The sequence below is a fragment of the Aulonocara stuartgranti genome, assembly GCF_965226115.1.
Source record: "Aulonocara stuartgranti genome assembly, chromosome: 3".
Classification (NCBI taxonomy): Eukaryota; Metazoa; Chordata; class Actinopteri; order Cichliformes; family Cichlidae; genus Aulonocara; species Aulonocara stuartgranti.
In genome coordinates this window covers 51,489,336-51,507,814 of record NC_138941.1, presented here as the reverse complement: position 1 = coordinate 51,507,814, position 18,479 = coordinate 51,489,336, and the positions used below count along the sequence as shown (strand labels likewise).

The 18,479-nt window shown below is 38.9% G+C and overlaps 1 protein-coding gene across 1 annotated transcript in view; it reads right to left on the bottom strand.

The window, feature by feature from the left end:
- Nucleotides 1-348: 348 nt before the first annotated feature.
- Nucleotides 349-18,479, bottom strand: part of stk26 (serine/threonine protein kinase 26) — a 52,045-nt gene continuing 33,914 nt past the window's right edge. The window contains exons 2-12 of the mRNA XM_082528717.1: nt 13,433-13,501; nt 13,098-13,259; nt 12,837-12,893; nt 12,295-12,403; nt 11,205-11,362; nt 6,160-6,345; nt 3,686-3,828; nt 3,478-3,583; nt 3,149-3,205; nt 2,802-2,929; nt 349-2,565 (exon numbers count right to left, since the gene is read on the bottom strand). Of these exons, the coding sequence (XP_082384843.1) occupies nt 2,550-2,565; nt 2,802-2,929; nt 3,149-3,205; nt 3,478-3,583; nt 3,686-3,828; nt 6,160-6,345; nt 11,205-11,362; nt 12,295-12,403; nt 12,837-12,893; nt 13,098-13,259; nt 13,433-13,501 (1,191 nt within the window). The 3' untranslated portion in view covers nt 349-2,549. The remainder of the gene's footprint in view (nt 2,566-2,801; nt 2,930-3,148; nt 3,206-3,477; nt 3,584-3,685; nt 3,829-6,159; nt 6,346-11,204; nt 11,363-12,294; nt 12,404-12,836; nt 12,894-13,097; nt 13,260-13,432; nt 13,502-18,479) is intronic.

Here is an 18,479-nt window from a genome sequence, read left to right as displayed (position 1 = left end):
CACCAATAAAAATAAATAATTTTTAATCTGTGTGAAAATGACTAAATTAATCTTGAAGTCTGTTGGAAAAGGACCTTCTAGGACTTAAATATAAAGTCTTTGTGTGTGGGTATGATGCCTTCATAATGTTGGTGGAATCATTTTCTGGGTGATGTAGTTATATAATGTATTGTTACTTCTGTAGTAAAAAGTGAACTTTGGGTTTATATATATTACAGTCGCATTTTGTCATTAAAGGATTAAAAACAAGAAGACAATTGTGTTAAAATTAATAAAGTGCAAGATTGTAAAAAATATATAATAAAGGAACTCATAATCACTGAATAAAACCCAGTGAAAGCAGTTGAATCAAACTTAAATATTTATTCATAAAACTCTAAGTCCCGCTACAAAAAATGAGTACATTGCTGTAAAATCTTACATCTTTCACTTTACATCTACCCCTCAACAAGCATTGTATCCCTTATGATATATATAAAAAAAAACGAAACAAATATACAGCGACTGAATTTTATATAGTGTCTTTGGTACAAACTATCAGTAACACCTTCAACTGCAGGTCCCTTCATGCCCTTGAAAAAACCTGCGCTACTTTCCAATGTTGTCTATTAAGGAAGATATCGTAAAACTTTCTGACACAATCTGAAACTTACCAAGTTTTCCAAAATGCTACATATAATGAAGCAGCCACTGGAAGACCTTTGTGTCATAACTACATGTCAACATGTATTCTTTAATAAAAAAAAAAAAAAAAAAAAAAGATTACTTCAATCTTACTGGGTGTGGGTTATCAAACGTAGTTACACTCACCAAATGGCAGCCATTTTCATCATTTTAACATCCTGTACCTCAGTCAAAAAGACTGGTCAGTGACTGCATGGTAACCTCCAGTTGCTAAGAATGAAGGCGTATCCTCCTAATCAGTTGGCAAGTGATAAACGTGTTTGCATTGAGTGTGTTGCACTGAAAGACTCGTGACTGCTTCAGTCACTTGCAGCTTGCCATGTTTGCCAGCAGTCTGCATGGAAGATGGCGACTTATCTGCAAACACTAACCAAACACCGAGTGGTAGTGAAACTGGAAAAAATTTGTAATGGAAACAGAGGACATGTGCCTAATGAAATGTATTGGTTTCAGTGGTAAGGCAAAACTTACAAAGGAACGTTCTTTGTTTCCAGTTGGCACCACATTTTTCAAGGTTTCATTACCACTTGGTGTAGTTGATCAGTGTAGACAATTTTTGCATCTTCCGTACAAACTACAAACAACTGTGGCAATCTGCTAGCAACCAAAGCAATTGGTAGGAGGTTTGCATTGAAGCTAGCAAGTGCAAGAACACTCCAGCAACCACTTGCCAATCAATCGGGGACTACACATTTCTTTCCCCCCTCTACTAGGTCACCGATTGGTCTCTAAGCCTCTGTGATTAAAGCCTTAACTGCTGCTAGAGAAGGGCAGTAACAACAACAGCTATCTAGCTTACTGTTTAGCAAGCTACTAACTATTTGGCTAGCAAGACTAACATAACAAAATAAATCTGGACTAACAGTTGTGTGCTGCCAGTGGCTTTGTTACTAAAACTAACTAAACCAGCCTTATTCACATGGCAGCCATTTTCAGCATTTTAACTACTCATATCTTGCCAGCAACTTTGGGTAGCTACAATAACAGCTAGCCTACCAGTTAACAGGCAACTGGCTACCTAGCCAAGCTAGCCAGAGACTGGAGATAAGCTATTAAACTTGATGGGGAAATTTAAAAGTTTAGGAACATTTGGACATTAAAAAGTTCCATAAATTCACCACATTTGTACCATTTTAGAGTAGGAGGCTTTTCACCTTGAATATTCAAGAAAGTCGCTGTACAAAACAGTAAAATTGAAGGATCTACACTGCTTTAACAGAAACCACCTTGAATGAATTCTGGGATCAGGGAACTGTAACTGAAAGACATTACTGAAAAACAAAAATAAAAAACAAATGTAATATTGGCATATCATCTGTCTCAAGTGCTACTAAACAAGAATAAAGACATCTACAGACTCCAGGCAACTCATGACACAAAAACATGACACAAAAACATACCACTGCTGATGGACGAGAACCTTCTTTGGTATTACATTTCCTTCGTGAGCCATTTCTACAAAAACCTCTTAAGAAAACAAGTGACAGCAGAAAATGTAGAAAATGACTGATAACAAAAAGAACTAAGGCACATTATGGTAAAGGCAGATCAGAAATAAAAGCTATACATCAGATTTTATTTTCGTTATTGTTGTGGATTTTTTTTTTAATTAACCATAGGGAGATAAAAGGTTTTAAACCAGCAGCAGGGAATTTATATGTATATGTTTAATATAGTGTATATATTACATTGGTAGTGTGTGTGCGTGCATGTGTGTGAGTGTGTGTTGAGATGTGTGTGTGTACAGCAAGCAGATACTGCACAGCAAATCTGCCTTATTTTCATCATCCAGCAGCGTCACCGTAAAGGAAACAGTCTCTCTCTCTTCATGTTTTTTCTTTTTCCTGGGTCGATCCATCCATCTTTCAATTTGTTGTGTATCTGAGGAGGAAGATATTTGGTTAACAAATGAAGGAGGATACAAATGTTCTGTTCTGAATAATGTAAAAGAGGGAGAAAGAAACAGGATGAAGGGCAAATAAAAGCATCATATTCTGGCATAAATAAGAGAATTAACTTCCAATAAAAGAAATTGAGTAATGAGAGAAGGTTGTCATAAATAATTGAAAGAAACAGGAACGCAACGCTGTATTTAGAAAAGGTTACACTTCTGGTACCTGGCAATGATATGCGTGACCATCTTGTCCGTGATGCCTGGACAGATATCTTCAGCTATTCGAATGTTACGTTCCAGCTCCTCGATGGCCAACCGCTGCTCAGAGTGCTCCTTGTGCTGTTGCTTCAACTACAGAAGAAGTTGAACAATAAGAATCATTTTTGAAAATCTTTTTATTTTATTTTATTTTAGCTCACTTCTCTCAGGTTACCACAAAACCCTCCAACAAAAATCAGCACAAAAGCCCAAAATCAATGGCAGGATAACTACATATTCCCTGATCCCAAAAACAGTGTCTGAAACAAAAGGATGAGTGTATTGATGTTTAGGAGACTTGTGTATACCAACCTCTGTGAAGACGGGGGAGATGACTGTGGTGAGACTGGCAGATTTACTCATCTGATCCTGAACCCAAGGATGAAGAGGACAAGAAAACAAAAGACTGTGAGAATCCAAGTTATACTGACCTCCGACTTCCTCATATTGCATTAAAAAAAAAAAAATCCAACCCAGTACTAGCAAGGTGTAACTAATAAAGTGGCTGGTCCGGCTAGATGATTGAGACTGAGGCATTACTAGCGAGACCATTATGGACCATACTTCTGATTTGACTTTAAAATACAAGTAAAAACAACTACAAGTTAAAAAACAAAGTAACACACACAGGTGGTACTAACATTTCCATTGAGGATGGTCCTGCTATCTGACTTGTCCTGCTTCTTCTTACGGACAGTGGTGAAGGACCACTCTGGAGACTCGTTGTTTTCCTTATTACTAGATTCACTTAAAGAAAAAATGAACACATTTAAATGCACAGATAGATGTCGGACCTCTCTGCTCACACACACCTGAAGACGAAGTTCCAGCTAAATCAAGAGACAATACCTGTCAGAGTCGTCTGAACTGTTGTCACTGTGGTCCTCCTCCTTCCACCTCCTGTACCTGTCAATCAGCTCGCTGAGATAGGACGTCTTCTTGCAGTGTTTGACGATGAACTTGTGTTTGAGCAGCTCCTTGGCTGTGGGACGCTGCAGGACAAGAAAACTGATTGTAATTTTTTTTTATTTTTTATTTTTTTGAAAAGAGATAAAAAACAAAAAACAAAAAAAAAACAGGTCATGATGTTATTAGTCTATAGATTTAAGATGAAAAGTTAAAAAAGCTTCAGCTTTCCTGGAGGAGATGGAGAAAAAGAATATCAGAAAGATAGGCTGAAAACAGAAGTGACCAGCAGGGGGCAGCAGGATCCAACGTAAATCACACACACAGAGAACAGGGAAGCTGTCCTGAAATATTCAAACCACCCTAACTGTAGGAAATGAAGCCATCTGCGCCAAGCTCACAAAATACTAAAGGGGGAGTTTACAAGGATGGCGGCCCAGCAGGTAAAGCCACCAATCAGAAGCCTAAGTTGCCCTTGATGACCAATAGAGTTTGTGTGTGGGTGATTGTTAGATATTACGGGCTGCATGAATGGGACTTTTAGCAGAAAGCACTCTGTGTGCTCAATCAGAGTAAAAACGCACAATAGAAGTCCCAGTCCATGCTACCATTTCCCAACACTGACACAGCTTATGAATAATCTGGGGTCAATAAAGCCACATATGTGGTAGCGCGTCTCTCCGTACAGCAGGAAATGCTAACATTTATGACTGATATAACATTAGTACAAATGTAAACTAACTTCCTTAGTTATTCATATTACTAGCTAATGTAAACACAGTCTAAGACGTGTATGCCGACAGCCTCGTCACTGCCAGGAAATTGAACTCGTAAGCTTTGCTAGTAAGTATACAAAACACTGTAAATAGTGCCTAAGTATTGACACCAGCGCCACTTATCCAAGTGCTTCCCACACCCCGGTGGGCCCAGCTGGGAAGCAGATGGTGTTGACTCAGGCTACATTAACTCAGCCCCAGGTTCACCTTATATCGGCCAGATGTCAGGTGTGTGGCGATACCTGGACCACGTTGAGCTAACACAACTTCTAGGTCCATAAATGAGCTGTAAACGCCAAACGTAGCCCAGGTTTGACACCTGGAAGCGACTGCCATCTGGAACTTGTTACAATCTAACAATTTTCTTAGCTGTATGTGGTCACCAGTGTAACAAATACCAAGTAGCAAATTAGTTTTGTAGTTCAACCTACTGGTTATTAAGTTAATTTTTCAAATAACCAATCTGCTTCTGTTACAGTGTTTCTGGATGCTGCTCATAATGTTATTCAGTTTCTCAGACTTCTTTCTAGCTGAACAGTGACAAACGCACGTGCCAGAGGCAAGATTAGGGGAAAAATTAGTCGAGGTATTGCAATAAAAAAAACAAACAGTGGACTTTTTGAAAGCAGGTGACTCATAATGTGTCATTGTCTCATAGACATCCAGAGTCTTTCGGTGACTCACAAACTAACAGATAGTAAAACTAAGGATGTTTTCCTTTGCATTTTTATTTTAGCTTAGTTCTCTAGGAAGTTCAAAAAATTGTTTCACTTAGTTTTCATTTTTTTCAAAAGTTAATTTTTTTTATTTTATTTGAGTCAACTAAACTGTATGTTCCACAATGAGTTTTAGTTTTAGCTAGCTATAATAACATCGCATCTTTTACACTGTCAGCTAGTAAGGAGCTCCATCAGCCAGCTACATACAGACCGAGTGGGCTAAATTAAGGGAAATCAAAGCTAGTTTCTCGTGATGTGGTGAAAGAAATGCTGCAAATATCAAAACGCTAAGCAGTGAGTTAAACTCAGTACATTTAGAGGTAAATGTACAGAAGGCTACATGAACTCTGGGTTTACAACAAAACATACAAGGCAGCTTATTTTGGGTAATTGAAACCCCCCCCCCCCCCAAAAAAAAACGACCTCAGAAAGTTACCAAGACTGTTGGTCACATAAATGCAACTGCTCTAGCTCTTTCCCCATAAAAACAAGATCTGATGACCTCTCCTGTACACTCAATGGCATTTGATGCCTCAGTATATATCAATAAAGACACGGTTTGACAACCATTGGGATCGTTTCTGGGTTTTTCCAAAGTCCAGAGACCACCCTCACTAACTTGTGATGCACACAAAGTTATTTTGTTCGACAAGCAGGAGCGAAATGTGACAGAAATTACTTAGTTCAGAAAAGAGAAATATGGATTACTCCAAGTAGGAATTAAAGGGATAAAGTGCTAAAGTAAAACCAGAAATGTCACAGAAATGCAGAGAGAAAATTTTAAGCACTTTCCACCAGTGTTAAAATAACATAGATTTTTAATGTGAATAGAACTCAAAGGATATGGCAGCTAAATACTTTTAAATTACAAAACCCCCAAAGGTTTATTGCATTAAATGTGTGTGTCAGCTGTGAGTCTTACAAAAGAAGGGTCCTTGTTGAGGCAAGCTTCTGTGAACTCTTTGAAGCTTTTGGAGAAATCACCAGTCAGTGTTGGAGGAGGGGATTTGGGGATGTGGAAGAGCACTCGCATTGGATGCATGTCGGAGTTCGGCGGTTCCCCCTTGGCGAGCTCGATGGCCGTGATGCCCAGCGACCAAATATCCGCCTGGGAGGGGCAAACAATAAACACATTTACATGTTATTGACAGTGATCAAAGCTTTAAACAGACTTTTTGCATGTTTATAGGTGGATTATGGCTATGTAAAGCAGACATACTCATACCCAGACAACACAGGGGATTTTGTATTCTTAACAACAAACTGACAGAGACACATGAAGGAATCTGATTTTTTTTTTAACCTTATAAATGACTTTAAACATTCATGTGATTGGGTAAAGATTATTTTAGCACAACTTTGATACAGGAATACAGGCTGTGCAGCTATTAATACATAAAGGCAGAAACACGCCAACATGCTGAGTCAGGCTGACTTTCTGTTTGCACGGTGGCTGTGACACCCACTAAACATATGTCAAGCTGGTAAGGAGGAACACACTCACACACACACAAACCTGTATTTATATCCTTGTGGGGACATCTCATTGACATAATGCTTTCCCTAGCTGCTTACCCTAACCATCAAAAATGAATGCTTAACCCTGACCCTTACCCTAAACCTAACCACAACTTAATTTTCAACCTGACACTAAAACCACATTTTGAGTCTCAAAAATGCCTTCAAACTTGTGGGGACCCTGATTTTGGTCCCCACAAGGGCTGTTTGTCCCCACAAGTATAGTAAACTACCAATTTTTGGTCCCCATGAAGATGTTAATACCTGTCCACACACACACACACACACACACACACACACACACACACACACACACACACACACAGCCGTTACTCATGCATGAACGATTGAATATCCCATCTTCTCAACTTGCTCTAACAATCATGTGGCAGACCAGACAAGAAGCAGACATTGTCTTATATATGCACACACAGTCACACAGACTTCAGCTGTAGCAGTGCTGTTCAGGGTCACATTACTACAGGATGCTCAGTCACTATTTGACTGTTAACTCTGCCAGCTCCATTACAGTCACACTGACCATATGGCAGCATGTGGTAGGAATACACACACACACACACACCCACCCACCCACCCCGATGGACACCAAATGGTATAAAACAAGTTAATTCTCAATAAATACCTACAAAAATGAGAAAACTACTCATCTAGAGATTATTCATGATAAGGTTTTATTAGATTTCTTCCATGTAAAGAGGAAAAAGACCAAATTTGTGCCTGAGTCTGGGTCCCGTAAGTTGCACTCAAAAAAAAAACGAATAAAACTCCAGCAAATAGAAAAATGCTGCAAAAGCACTAAAAATACAGAGAAAGTAGAATAAAATTTTATTCATATTGGCGCAAACCAGGAACAGCAATGTGCCGTGACAGATTTGGCGTGAGGGAAGAAAGACAGGGCAAAAACAGAAAGGTTCCTGGGGACACAATATCGTGACGGACCACTGGCAGAAGAAACAAAAACCAAAACATGTAAAGGACTGCACTGAGGCACGCTTAAAAGAAGCACAGATTTCATCATTGTTGTGAGAGGAAAACAAGACGAGGTAATGTGTGTTTTAATCAGTGATTCATATAACACTGTATATTCATGTTAGCCATTTACTGCTAGCTTGTCACTTCATCAGGTCGAACATTGCATTATTGTTTCCCCAATAACACGTCTGCTTTGTTTCATCATTTATGTATTTATTTATTTTTTAGCTTTTGCAGTGTTTTCTTTTCTCTAATGTGATTTCATAAATTCTGTGATATGTAGAAGGATTTAACAAAAATTTGTTCTGTGCCTGGAAAGGTTTTTTTTTTTTACGTAGAAGAATAAACAAAAACTATCCAGGTGAGTGTATGCACAACTCTCAACTGTAGCTCAACACAACATAAAGTGTAGGAGGCACCACCTTTTTGAACTATTACCCTAGCTGGAGGCAGACCACTATTATTTAAAAAATAGATAAAAAGAAAAAAAAAAAAAAAAAAAAAAGGCGATCCAAGCCTCTTCCACCTCTAATACAACCAGTGATGCAGAGCAGCTGATCTGTGCATCAGATGAACCCTTACACTTATCTACAGTTCGATCTAGCTGAGGTTCCCCCCACTTCCTGTCTGCTTTTTTTTTTTTTTTTTTTTTTACTTGTATGGACTAAACCCCACAGGAAACTGTGGTGTTAGTGGCAAACAGTAGGGCAGAGTTAAAGAAACATATTCAACTTGTAAAAACATTTACATTTCTCAGTCATGTCACTGTCCTGAATCAGCCTCTGGCAGGCTTTACACTGCTCTCACGCTAATGGCTGTTCAGGCCAGTCACTGAAAAACAGGGCAAGACTTCTTAGAAATATAACTGAATTATGGGTTATGAGTGGCTGTAACATCAACTAACAAGATTATTTTGAGAAAGTTGAAAATACTGCTGGTTGACAGAGGAAGTGCTTCTGTAAATGGTGCGGAGATTCAAATACCTCTGGTCAAAGTCACATGGTTGATGTATTAATAGGACAACTGACAGTCTGTGACCGAGACTGATATGAGATTAGGCAACACACACACACACACACACACACACAGCAAAGTACAATGGCTGTCTTCTGTTTGCAGGCTTGTTCTAACTTCTCAGGTTACATTTACGTAACCGTTGGCAAAGTCTCCAAACCGCCTTCGGTATTTCAACAAGTTGCACTTTGTCTTCCTTCCCTTTAAAGAGGATTTTAAAAACAAAAAAACAAAACAGTACAGACTCAAACATTCATTCATACTTGAACCTGTTTTTGTTTTTCACAAACTACATGATTATTCCTTTAAAACTTAAAAAAAAAAACCTTTAAATCAGGGGTCCCTAATCTCAGTCCACAAGGGCCGGTGTCCTGCAGGTTTCAGATGTGTCCTTGATCCATCACAGCTGATGTAAATGGATAAATTACCTTCCCAACAAGTCTTGAAGTTCTCCAGAGGCCTGGTAATGAACTAATCATGTGATTCAGGTGTGTTGATCCAGGGTGATCTAAAACCTGCAGGGACACCGGCCCTCGTGGACTGAGATTGGGGACCCCTGCTTTAAATGATGGTCTCCTGCAGATATTTGAGCAATTAAACTGTGCCAGAGAGATAATGAACGAGTCCAGCTTAAATGAGTTTTTGGTCACATTTCTAGATCATTTATAGACCTTTTTTGTTACCTGATCCCTCTAAGGCCAAAATACACAATATAAATCACAAAGGCACATGAAGGCAGTGTTACATATATGCACAAAGACACATGAACCAAACCACATCAAGAGGTCAAGTGAAAACACCCTAATGGATCTGCCTTATTTCCAAAGAACACACTTATAAAACAAGCAGACAGAAAGCAGCTCCGCCTCTTTATACAAATTTCATCAGTTTTGTTTGCTCTGTGACTTGCATCAAAACCTGCGTGTTTGATGCCAGCAGGTGCAAGGTGCATTTCTAACTCCATTCACTGCTGAAGTCATTGTTTTGATACACAAACAAAGGACACGGTGAGGGAATCCCTTCTAAACTGGGGACCAAGTGGACGATCATCATCATCATCCTCATCAAATAAAAGCTAAAATCACCACGATGGCAGCAGCGTCTCTATTGGATGCAAATAAACCCTAGAGGACTGTGGAAATAATGCAAAGTGGGCCACAACAACAAATCCACATGTGTTGGGTTGCTACAGCAACACGCAAACAGAGTAGGAGGAAAATCACAAAGCGGGATAGTCTATTGTTTTTATTTTTTAAGACCTGGTGGACTTTTAAAGGGTGAGAAAATGCCTGTCTTGGTATAAGGATAGGTGCTGTTTGAATTAACTAGGAAAATTTGCACTAATCTAAAAGATGGTTCTTTCAAAATAAGTCTCAAACACTGATTAGAAGTTTTCTGTTAAAGGCTGTTATGTGACTACCGACTACCAATGCAGCATCACAATCAGGCCTTTAGCTAGAAATGCATGCTAACATGCTAACAAGCACAGGTTTCTCCATTCCTTAGCATTTGTATTTTTGACTATGAGAAGCTATTAGCTTAACATAAGAATAGTTTTATACTTTATTTTGTTGTGAACCTTGCCCAAAGTCATTAAACTTATGAGAAAATAATTTTCTCTCAAGTTTAACAAATTTATTAGACAACCACCCAATATTAGGATAATGCCTAACTTAACAGTATAGCTAATACACCAGTATGTGCAAGCTCTTAATTTGATTAGTTTTCTTAATTTTAGCGTATATTTTTTGGAAAAACACACCCAAAAACTATATGCAAAAAGCAACAACAACAAAATAAAGTCTAAAAATAAATGTGAAAATATGCTTTGCCTACTGTCCTTTTGTGCAAATAAGACATATATAGAAAGGTATGTCTGTCGTGCCTTGCATACTTATGGCACCTCAGACATAATTGGATAATTACAGTTTCCAAGAGGAGCTGAGTGGATGTGAAGAAGGGCAGCACAATAGAAAGTATTTTGTTTGTTTTACATTTAACTCTTTCGTGTTATGCCTCCAGGTCCAGTGCAGACGCAGTTTGTACAACTGCAACTATGTTAATGACATTTAATTCTGATCAAATTTGGCAGTTTTCTTTTGTTTTCAAGCACATGCTCAGCAGAGTCGTCAAGCTCATTGTTACATGGCTGTTGTTGACTTTAAGTTAGAGTTTCATTGTTAGATGGAAGTGGAAGTACAAGCTTCAGGTTTTGATGGACATTTTCAAAAGTTCACGCTGTCCGGGTGATGTAAACAAGCAGAACTGTTGTATAAGACACTTCCTCTAAATGTCTCTTATTTGTACAGCCAGAGTTTGCTCATTTTGAATGAATATGAGGTGGTTCTGCATTCTGAAATTCCCACAACTACCTTCTAGTTATAAGCTAAAGATTATGAATGGCCTTTATGAAATCTGCAACGGTATAAACAGGTGTCTTACCTTGGAGTCGTAGGCGGACTGCTGGATGACCTCAGGAGCCATCCAGAACGGCGTTCCCACAAAGGTTTCCCTCTTGATCTGCGTGTCTGTCAGCTGACCTGCCACTCCGAAGTCCGCCAGCTTCACCTGACCCTGCTCCGACAGCAGGACGTTGGCAGCTGCAGAGAAGCAAATAATTTAACCTTTCTGCAACATCATCGGACTGAGTAACATCATCAACTAATGGTAGTTATTTTGTGCAATAAATGTAATTCTGATTCTAATGCTGTCAAATTAAGTATAAAAATCGCAAAAGAATTCCAGATTTCCACTAAAGCGGCTGTCCTTCATCTCTGAACCCCTACAGCTAAGATGTTGAGTACAAAGTTAGCACATATTAAAGAATAAGTATCAAGTAAGTATCAATTTCACGGGTTTGAAAATTTTTTTTTCCATTTCCTCCTTCTGACGACTTCCCCTGTACTCTTAAAGATGACTTTTGACACATCAGGATATATCAATAAAGACGTAGTTTGACAAACATTAGAATCGTTTTCTGCGCTTTTCCAAGAATATCTGCACAGGCAGAGATCACCCTCACTAACTTCTGATGCACGCCCAGTCATTTTGTTCCATAAGTAGGCTGAAATATGATTTAAACACATCAGGGTGAATCAAACTACTCAGACCTCATGTTAAACCTGCTCTCAGGCCTGTGTGGGTGGATCAACATCCTGAGAGCTGTTTCACAGTTGGTAATGAGAACATGTTGAAGTTCTTCATTGTTTCTATGACAGTGTTTACTTCAATACCCAGCTCAGTAACGCTCGAGTGTCACAGCCTCGCAGAATATGAAAATCTTTTGTCAAATGTGAGAAAACCAAGTAGTGATCAGCGATCAAGAAAGCTTTCTGCATGGATCCTGCGACATAAATTAAATGGACGGGCTTCCAATGAAAGAGGTCGTCAATTGTGGGAAGTTTCGTTTCCCCTAAGGCACCAACACCTGCACCGATTCTCAGATTCTGAATCTTACTTTCATTTAAATGATATAATATTTGAATCGGTGTTAGAGGTCCGGGCGCTACAGTCTAACCAGCACCTGCCGCACCTTTGATGTCTCTGTGGATCTTCTTCTCAGAGTGCAGGTAGTCGAGCCCTTTCAGGATCTCCTTCAGCATGGTGGCAATCTGAAACTCATCAAACGGACCTGCCCGCAGCTGCACACACACACACACACACACACGCAGAGTGATGACACGGGTATAAAATACACTTTGATATGCCGGAGGCTCACAAACACACCCTATTCCAGTTTCAATCAAGACAAGTCCCAACACAGAAAATTAGACAATCAAATGTTAATGAATCAGATTTTCTCATTTTAAACAGAGTTTTAAAAACTTTGTTTTTTATTTTGATTTAAAAGAATTAAAGTTTAATTTCTCTGTATTTATGTGCAAAGAGATGTTTATACTCATAAGTGAGAATTCTCCAAAACAGGGAGGATGAAACTAAAGGATAGGAGATTAAACGCTTTCTACATCTATTAGCGAGACCTCACAAACATTGGCTCTAGTCATTACTTGATATTATTTCACTTACTAGGTTTCATGGACAATAAATCCTCTACAAATGGACATAAAGACTCACCAAGTCGAGTGCTGAGCCCCCTCCAAGATACTCCATGATGATCCACAATTTACTTCCCTGAAAGACAGAATTACAAATAAACTTCCAACAATGTGCCTATAAAAATGACTCAACTACAATATACTGGGAATAAAAAAAAAATCCTTAGTTCGCAGTAGGTGAAAAATTTTCCGTGGGAAAATAACACTCCCCACTCCTGTCGAATTCCTTTTAAACCTGACTTAGATCGGCTTCCGGGCTGAATGAAAATATCCGCCTTACCTTCAGGTAGGAGCCGTAGTACTTGGTGATGTACGGACTGTCGCACTGACTGAGCACCGTGATCTCCTGCTGGATGTCCTCGATTTCATCCTCTGCCTCCTCCAGATCGATCGTTTTGATGGCGACGACGCTCTGAGTGCGATTATCGATTCCTTTGAAGACCTGCAGGAGGGAACGGGAGGCAGAGAAGTGAAAAAACATGGATGTAAGAAAACAAAAGAGGATCACCAGGAGAGGAAGAAGAGAAAGAGAGAGGTGAGAAAGAATAAAAATGAGGGGGATAAAGGAAGTGAATGTAGGAGAGAAGATGACAAAAAATAATAAATTACACCCACCTCTCCAAAAGATCCTTTTCCAATGCGATCCAATTTAGTGAACAGCTCCTCTGGATCGAGCTGAGTACTCTGAGGAGACGACGAACAAAGAGTTAACAGCTCCATAATAATAATAATAAAAATAATAAACTATTAGCAAAACTACAGGTCTCAAACAAATTAAGATAAATGCACCACACGGGCTGAAACACAAACAGACTCATGCTGCTCATTTGCAAATAGATTAAAAACACATTTCTATCATTTATAATATCCAGAAGCAGATATCCAAGTCATTTGCATGCTTGGAATATCGGACAGACATCATGACGTGGAATGGCCAGTCTGGTTAAGACAAACGTCTCTCTTATTATTAAATAAGCTGTAGCTTGAAATTGAATGTATTTTTACAATTCCAACAACAGCAACAGAAAACCAGATTTCTGTTACTGAAGCTCAGCAGCGCTGTGACATTTGACGTCAAATTGATCCAAAAACATCTGCACATCCTGCGTGTTTATTACACATTTGAATATTATATAACTTCCAGTAAAACTGTTGGCTCATGAGTGTTAATGCATCGACACACTGAGCCTATTCAGGCGTGCCACCAGGTGTAACAATCATGTGTAAACTGATCAGGAATTACTAGTAAATAATTAACTCTTATTTTGAAAGTTCAGGCAGTTCTATCGCTCCTTCCTTAGTTTAGGGACTTATCCTCTTAACTTCACATTCAACCTGTGCTTTACACTGTGCTTCTTCCCAAGGTGCATCACCACGGTAACTTGAGCTGCAGATGAAACCTCCTCCAGAGCAGGTCACGTGTGAGCTCAACAGGTATGCGTCTATTCCAAGAAAGGCCTGTGGATCTCAGCGCTCAGTTGCCAGGAGGGTTTCAAGAGTGTCTAAAGTTTTTGTCTGTCTCTGATGAGCATCATTAAGAAGTATAGCTTCATACGAGGATCCTTTTTTTTCCTGTTGGCTGCAAGCTAGTTAAAACAAAAAAACAAAAACCAAGAACCTAAATATGGTAATATGATTGTAAAACAGGGAACCTATTTGTACCAGGTGACCTTACAGACTATTGTTCTTCATTTGCCATCACAGCTGGAAAGAACAGGCCTAAAACTCTGTTAAGCATGTCAATAAACAGCCAGTTAATGTAATGGATTATCACCTGTTAGATCCTCCCTTGTTTGCTCTATAAATCTAACTTCTAAGAAAGACCTGGTCAAGGTAGCATCCACACCCTAGCTGTAGCATAAAACATTACAGGCCTTTCAATAAAAACATCCACCGGCCTCCTTCATTGCGTACCTGATGATGCTTTAGATGCAGGGATGTTTAAAAGTTCAGGTGTGTGTTAATTATTCCTTGTCAAAGGTGCATAACACACACCAGAACCTTCAGCACATCAAAAAGCAACCATCAGAGCATCACAGCTGGTGCCTACTGGGTACGAAGACAAACTGGGAGTAGGGCAGGGCAATATTGCAAAATATTTATCACCATATATATTTGAAAATTTGCGATAACGATATAACTGACAATATAATTGACACAAGACAAAATACTTTACAACTCCACAACTTTATTAGTGCAAAAAAACCAGCATCAATTTATTTCCACTTAAACAAGCAGCTGTTTCTTTATAATTGCATTAAAGCGATATAAAAACTTTACAGTGCAAATTCCTTGCTGACAGTTTAACCAAAAGGCATTTCCATTGGAAATGGGCCGATATATCCCGAGCATAACCATGTATGATATCCACACAATATAAAAAGAGGTGCTTTGCAACATGAAACTGCAGTGTGCCAAATAAATAAGTCAAATACGTATTTTTTTGGACCATAAGGAGCATGGAATTATAAGACGCACTGTCGATGAATGGGTCTGTTTTCATCCATAAGGCACACCAGGTTATAAGGCACATTAAGGGAAACAAAACAGTCAGATAAGTCAAACTTTACTCAACTTTCTTCTTGCTTCCTCCACTTGCGTCCCATTGATTCATTAATGTTGAATTCTTTCACAGCTGCTCTACTTCCATTAAATCACAGAATTAATTATAGTTAAAAATCAGCTGCTAATAGACCAGTCTACGTTTCTGATGTAGTGACCGACTTATCCAGCTGATAGCCGCCTTTAGTCGCTAAGCCTGATTGCAGATGTTAGTCTAAGAGAAGCCCAGAAAGATATTGTGGGTGTGCTGACCTTGCTGTGTAAATACAGGTGCCTGCTCTGCAGATTCGCTGCAAGCTGGAGAGTCACCCTTACTGGCACCAGGTACGATGAGGTCAGCGAGGCTGAACTACCCTCAGCTGAATTCACTGAACAAACAGCTGCTTATCATGCACAAAATATTTCAGCTATAAAGATTCGCAGAGGAGTTACTAATGAGTAATTGCTGCCCTTGTTTTTGCAGGATTTGTTTTAAATATAAAATCACTGAAATTAGGCAGAAAGACAGAATAATAAGATATTATAGTGACTTTTAACATCTTGATGCATGCTCAATCTTCCAGGTAAGTAAATCCCAAAGATTGACTGTGTTCATCTGGACGTAGCGTTTCGTCACTCATCCAAGTGACTTCTTCAGTCTCAGCTGACTGCAGGTTTCCCCAATCTTATAAAGTCATTGCACAATGACTGGAACTAGCACCACTGAATGAACAATGGGCATTTCTCCCACTGAAAACGCTACATCCAGATGAACAGAATCAACCTTTTGGTGTAGTGACTTTTAACATTTTGCATTAATTTGAGTATTGAAACAGCATATATTGCAATTTATAATCATTTTTAAAATGCAAATTACATCCTCAAAGTTAAAATCTTTTAACATCTGATTTATTCAATAAGAATGATCTCACTTCAGTTTTATTTGCTGCATAATGAGACAGAAGAATGCAACACTGTCACTAAAACCTGCCATACGTAGTGCCACAGGAGTTTAAAGACGTACGGAGCTGGTTGTAGTATTTTTACTCGTGTGACTGAGCCGTTAGCTTGATAAAGCTACTTTCTAATTCAGAGCAAACCCAGTGTGTTTAGTGTTGGGTGGTTTTTCAGTTGAGTTAATGCAGTCTGGACCCCCAACATTAGTATCCTTGTATCGATACAATATAACAATGTAAAAAATATCAAACACTATACTGTCTTCCACCGCCCAAATGTTTTGTACGTTATATTTTAAAACATGCATGGGTTCTCTCCAGGTACACCAGCTTCCTCCCACAGTCCAAGACATGCAGTTAGTGCAGTTAGGTTAATTAGTAATTCTAAATTGGCCAAAGCTGTGAATGTGAGTGTGGATAGTTGTCTGTCTCTATGTGTTAACCCTGCGATAGACTGGCAACTTTTCCAGGGTGTTCTCTGCCCCCCCCGTATGACCCTGACAAGGGTAAGCGGAAGAGGATGGACGGATGGAAACATTTGGATTTTTACATCCCTCAAAGCAAACTAAAACGTTTTGAGGACACAGAGAGAATTTTTTAAAACAGTATTTATCATTTGATATAATGACAGTGACAACTTTATTTATATAGCACATTGACTTGTCATGTAAATTAAATATACTTAACAACAAAAATGAACACGTAAAAATTAAAATGTTGGTTTAAAAACCTTTAAAAGGCAGTGAAAACAGCAAAACAGAACAAAACAAAAACAGCTATAAGATATAAGACTGTATCAATATGGATCCATTAGTGAAACCAAATAAAAGATGAATTATTAGAGCAACAAAAAAAAAAAAACCCGCAAAAAAACTTGATCACATTCCCAGCGACCTGCCTTATTTCCTCACACGCAAAACTTTGCAACATGAATGCAATGTTGTTACCACAGACTCACACAGACACACACAGACACACACAAACAGCAATGAGGTGCAGAAGGAAACAAGCATGACAGTTGAAGATAACAGGAACTGAACACACACAGCTGCGTGACCACACAAGCACACACACACACGCGCGCGCACAGTACTTATCTGAGTTACACTCATTTCCTAAAAGCTGCTGCGGCTCAAAGCGCAGCACTTACACTGAAATACACGTCATTTCAGTTCATTTCTCCCGTTTCTGCATTCGCACAGACTCAAAACCCTGCACGAGTTTCCAAGCAAAGCCGTCGTGGCCGTGACAGAAAAAAAAAAGAAGCCCAAAAAGGAGTCAGTGCTCAAAGCTGAAAACTGACAAGTAGGCACAGACAATTTCACAGAAATCTTGAAAAACAAAGAAAGTTTTGATCGACAGGAAGAAAACATCCGTGTTTATCATTGTGATGCTTCACATGTAGAATGAGCTCAGCAGTTCAGACTGATGCAACTTCCAGTTATATTTTAAGACTGCAACGTTCTTGGGAAATACATTTACACTCAAGCCACACTTAAAAGTTTGACACTTTTAATCACCTAAACCAATAAAATGTAAAGCACACCATCTTCATTTTGCTGTGCAAAGTAATCAGAAACACACATTTAATTCTGTGTCACACACATTTAATTCTGTGTCACACACATTTAATTCTGTGTCACACACATTTAATTCTGTGTCACACACTGCGTTAGGGCTGGGCGATATGGCCTAAAATCCATATCGCGGTATAATTTGAAGCACGTGCAGTAACGATATATATCGCGATATATTCTTTTCTTCTGTGTAACGTATTTTACACACTATAAGGCACACTTAAAATCCTTTAATTTTCTCAAAAATTGAGAGTGTGCCTTATGTATGAATTCTGGTTGTGCTTACTGACCTTGAACAGATTTTGGCGTGCAGAAATCTGTTAAAAAATGTTTTAGTACAACTTTGGTAAGCCGCACTGCTTGATGGATTGTCAGAGCATTACGGCTGCCGTAGTGAGGAGCTTAGTAATCTGGGTCCAAAACTCCGTCCGCTTCAGGTCCCAAAGTCAAATGAACACTGAGTGTTAAAAACTGACTAAATTATTTCATATAAAATGATCAGCGTTGCTGCTTTACCAGGTGTAACAATTAAGTTTAACATCCAGGCATCCATGAAAACTGAATTTATTAAATTTAACGAAGTTAGAA